Source organism: Pezoporus wallicus, unplaced genomic scaffold (genome assembly GCF_028554395.1).
Source record: "Pezoporus wallicus isolate ANWC-B61680 ecotype Strahan unplaced genomic scaffold, APGP_CSIRO_Pwel_v1 contig_9395, whole genome shotgun sequence".
NCBI classification, from domain to species: Eukaryota; Metazoa; Chordata; class Aves; order Psittaciformes; family Psittacidae; genus Pezoporus; species Pezoporus wallicus.
Genome location: NW_026639436.1, coordinates 1 through 4,766, shown reverse-complemented (window position 1 = coordinate 4,766; position 4,766 = coordinate 1). Strand labels below are relative to the sequence as shown.

Sequence of the window (4,766 nt, the reverse complement as noted above, 5' to 3'; positions counted from 1 at the left end):
GTGAGTGTGGGGCTGAGCCCCCATTGACCCCCATTACCCCCCATTGCCTCCCATTGCCCCCCATTCCCCCCATTCCCCCCATTACCCCCCATTGCCTCCCATTGCCCCCCATTGCCCCCATTACCCCCATTCCCCCCATTACCCCACTGCCCCCATTACCCCCCATTGCCCCCCCAATGCTCCCATCTCCCCCATTACTCCCCATTGCCCCCCCATTGCCCCTCATTGCCCCCCATTACCCCCCATTGCCCCCCATCCCCCCATTGCCCCCATCCCCCCCCATCCCCCCATCCCCTCCCCCACCAGAGCTCCTCGGGCAGCAGCACGGAGCCGTCGGGCAGCCCTGCCCCCCATTGCCCCCCATTGCCCCCCATTGCCCCCTTACCCCGTTACCCCCATTGCCCCTATTACCCCATTGCCCCCTGTTACCCCATTACCCCCCATTACCCCCCATTCCCCCCATTGCCCCCCATTGCCCCATTGCCCCATTGCCCCCCATCCCCCCCATTGCCCCCCTGCCCCCCAGGTACTACGACGTTCCCATCGTGACGCTGGACTTCTGCTCCCTGTACCCCCATCATGATGGCGCACAACCTGTGCTACAGCACCCTGCTGCCCCGGGGCGTGCAGCCCCAGGGTAGTGTGTGCCCCCCACAGCGCGCCCCACAGCGCGTGCCCCACAGCGTGTGCCCCACAGCGTGTGCCCCATAGCGCAACCCAGAGCGTGTGCCCCACAGCGTGTGCCCCATAGTGCAACCCAGAGCGTGTGCCCCAGAGCGTGTGCCCCAGAGTGTGTGCCCCACAGCGCGCCCCACAGCGTGTGCCCCACAGCGTGTGCCCCATAGTGCAACCCAGAGCGTGTGCCCCAGAGCGTGTGCCCCATGTGCCCCAGTGCAACCCAGAGCGTGTGCCCCAGAGCGTGTGCCCCAGAGTGTGTGCCCCACAGCGCGCCCCACAGCGTGTGCCCCACAGCGTGTGCCCCATAGTGCAACCCAGAGCGTGTGCCCCACAGCGTGTGCCCCATAGCGCAACCCAGAGCGTGTGCCCCACAGCGCGCCCCACAGCGTGTGCCCCATAGCGTGTGCCCCATAGTGCAACCCAGAGCGTGTGCCCCATAGCGTGTGCCCCATAGCGCAACCCAGAGCGTGTGCCCCACAGCGCGCCCCACAGCGTGTGCCCCAGAGTGTGTGCCCCAGAGTGCAACCCAGAGCGTGTGCCCCACAGCGCGCCCCATAGCATGCGCCCCACAGCGCACCCTAGAGTGTGTGCCCCACAGCGCGCCCCACAGCGTGTGCCCCATAGTGCAACCCAGAGCGTGTGGCCCACAGCGCGCCCCACAGCGTGTGCCCCAGAGTGTGTGCCCCATAGTGCAACCCAGAGCGTGTGCCCCATAGCGTGTGCCCCATAGCGCAACCCAGAGCGTGTGCCCCATAGCGCGCCCCACAGCGTGTGCCCCATAGCGCAACCCACAGCGTGTGCCCCACCGCGCGCCCCATAGCATGCGCCCCACAGCGCGCCCTAGAGTGTGTGCCCCACAGCGTGCCCCATAGCATGTGCCCCACAGCGCGCCCTAGAGTGTGTGCCCCACAGTGTGTGCCCCATAGTGCGCAACCCATAGCGTGCACCCCACAGCGTGTGCCCCATAGCGCACCCCCCACAGTGCCCACCCCACAGCGCACACCCCATAGTGCACACCCCATAGCGCACCCCCCATAGCGCCCACCCCATAGCGCACACCCCATAGCGCACACCCCATAGCGCGCACCCCCCACAGTGCCCACCCCATAGCGCACCCCCCATAGCGCCCACCCCATAGCGCCCACCCCATAGCGCCCACCCCATAACGCACCCCCCATAGCGCACCCCCCATAGCGCCCACCCCATAGACCCCACACCCCATAGCGCCCACCCCATAGCGCACACCCCATAGCGCACACCCCATAGCGCCCACCCCATAGACCCCACACCCCATAGCGCACACCCCATAGCACACACCCCATAGACGCACACCCCATAGCACCCACCCCACAGACCCCACACCCCATAGCGCACACCCCATAGCACACACCCCATAGCGCACACCCCATAGCGCGCACACCCCATAGACCCCATAGCGCCCACCCCATAGCGCGCACACCCCATAGCGCACCCCCCATAGCGCCCACCCCATAGCGCGCACACCCCATAGCGCAGCCCCCACATCCCGTCCCCAGGCTGGGCCCCACTGATTACATCCGGACGCCCTCGGGGGAGCTCTTTGTCACTTCCAAGGTGCGCCGGGGGCTGCTCCCAAAGGTGCTGGAGGGGCTGCTGGAGGCTCGGAGCAGGTGGGGGCTATGGGGCGCTATGGGGTCTGTGGGGTCTGTGGGGTCTATGGGGTCTATGGGCTCTGTGGGGCTCTATGGGGCTCTGTGGGGTGTCTATGAGGGTCTATGGGGTATCTATGGGTGTCTATGGGGTCTTTGGGGCGCTATGGGGTCTATGGGGCTCTGTGGGGTCTATGGGGCTCTGTGGGGTCTGTGGGGTCTATGGGGTCTATGGGGCGCTATGGGGTCTATGGGGCTCTGTGGGTTTCTATTGGGCTCTGGGGTCTGTGGGGTCTATGGGGCTCTATGGGGTCTGTAGGGTCTATGGGGTCTGTGGGGCTCTGTGGGGTCTATGGGGTCTATGGGGGTCTGTGGGGTCTATGGGGCTCTATGGGCTCTATGGGGTCTGTGGGGTCTATGGGGCTCTATGGGGTCTGTGGGGTCTGTGGGTCTCTATGGGGCTCTATGGTGTCTATGGGTCTCTATTGGGCTCTATGGGGTCTGTGGGGTCTGTGGGGCTCTATGGGGCCTGTGGGGCTCTATGGGGCCTGTGGGGTCTGTGGGGTCTATGGGGCTCTGTGGGGTCTATGGGGCTCTCTTGGGGCTCTATGGGGCTCTATGGGGCTCTATGGGGCTCTATGGGGCTCGCTCTATGGGTCTCTATGGGTCTCTATGGGTCTCTATGGGTCTCTATGGGTCTCTATGGTCTCTATGGTCTCTATGGTCTCTATGGTCTCTATGGGTCTCTATGGGTCTCTATGGTCTCTATGTGTCTCTATGGGTCTCTATGGGTCTCTATGGTCTCTATGGGTCTCTATGGGTCTCTATGGTCTCTATGGGTCTCTATGGTCTCTATGGGTCTCTATGGGTCTCTTGGGTCTCTATGGGTCTCAATGGTCTCTATGGGTCTCTATGGTCTCTATGTGTCTCTATGGGTCTCTATGGGTCTCTATGGTCTCTATGGTCTCTATGGTCTCTATGGGTCTCTATGGGTCTCTATGGGTCTCTATGGGTCCCTATGGGTCTCTATGGGTCTCTATGGGTCTCTATGGGTCTCTATGGTCTCTATGGTCTCTGGGTCTCTATGGGTCTCTATGGGTCTCTATGGGTCTCTATGGTCTCTATGGTCTCTATGGTCTCTATGGGTCTCTATGGTCTCTATGGGTCTCTATGGTCTCTATGTGTCTCTATGGGTCTCTATGGGTCTCTATGGTCTCTATGGGTCTCTATGGGTCTCTATGGGTCTCTATGGGTCTCTATGGTCTCTATGGTCTCTATGGTCTCTATGGGTCTCTATGGGTCTCTATGGGTCTCTATGGTCTCTATGGGTCTCTATGGTCTCTATGGGTCTCTATGGTCTCTATGGTCTCTATGGTCTCTATGGTCTCTATGGGTCTCTATGGGTCTCTGTGGGTCTCTATGGGTCTCTATGGGTCTCTATGGGTCTCCATGGGTCTCTATGGTCTCTCTGGGTCTCTATGGTCTCTATGGGTCTCTATGGTCTCTATGGGTCTCTATGGGTCTCTGTGGGTCTCTATGGGTCTCTATGGGGCTCTATGGGGCTCTATGGTCTCTATGTGTCTCTATGTGTCTCTATGTCTCCCCATGTCTCCCCATGTCTCTCTATGTCTCTCTATGTCTCCCCATGTCTCTCCATGTCTCTCTATGTCTCCCCATGTCTCCCCATGTCTCTCTATGTCTCCCCATGTCTCTCTATGTCTCCCCATGTCTCCCCATGTCTCTCTATGTCTCTCTATGTCTCTCTATGTCTCTCTATGTCTCTCTATGTCTCTCTATGTCTCTCTATGTCTCTCTATGTCTCCCCATGTCTCTCTATGTCTCTCTATGTCTCCCCATGTCTCTCTATGTCTCCCCATGTCTCCCCATGTCTCTCTATGTCTCTCTATGTCTCTCTATGTCTCTCTATGTCTCTCTATGTCTCTCTGTCTCTCTCCCCATGGGCCGCGGGGCCGCAGGGTGAAGCAGGCGCTGGCGCAGGAGCAGGACGCGGGGCGGTGCCAGGTGCTGCAGGGCCGCCAGGGGGCGCTCAAGGTCAGCGCCAACTCCGTGTACGGCTTCACGGGGGCGCAGGCGGGGCGGCTGCCGTGCCTGGAGGTCAGCCAGGTGAGGCCTGCCCCATAGAGACCATAGGGACCATAGGGACCATAGGGACCATAGGGACCATAGGGACCCATAGGGACCATAGGGACCCATAGAGACACATAGAGACACATAGAGACCATAGGGACCCATAGAGACCATAGAGACCCATAGAGACCCATAGAGACCATAGAGACCATAGAGACCATAGGGACCATAGGGACCATAGGGACCATAGGGACCATAGGGACCATAGAGACCCATAGAGACCCATAGAGACCATAGAGACCATAGAGACCATAGAGACCATAGGGACCATAGGGACCATAGGGACCCATAGAGACCCATAGAAACCATAGA

The 4,766-nt window shown here is 60.6% G+C and overlaps 1 protein-coding gene across 1 annotated transcript; it reads left to right on the top strand.

Moving 5' to 3' along the window:
- Nucleotides 1-526: 526 nt before the first annotated feature.
- Nucleotides 527-4,430, top strand: LOC130602102 (DNA polymerase delta catalytic subunit-like; the record flags this gene model as incomplete). The annotated part of the gene is made up of 3 exons (XM_057414666.1): nucleotides 527-637; nucleotides 2,214-2,327; nucleotides 4,283-4,430. Coding segments are annotated over 3 exons (373 nt in total), but the record flags the coding sequence as incomplete, so codon positions are not given.
- Nucleotides 4,431-4,766: the final 336 nt, after the last annotated feature.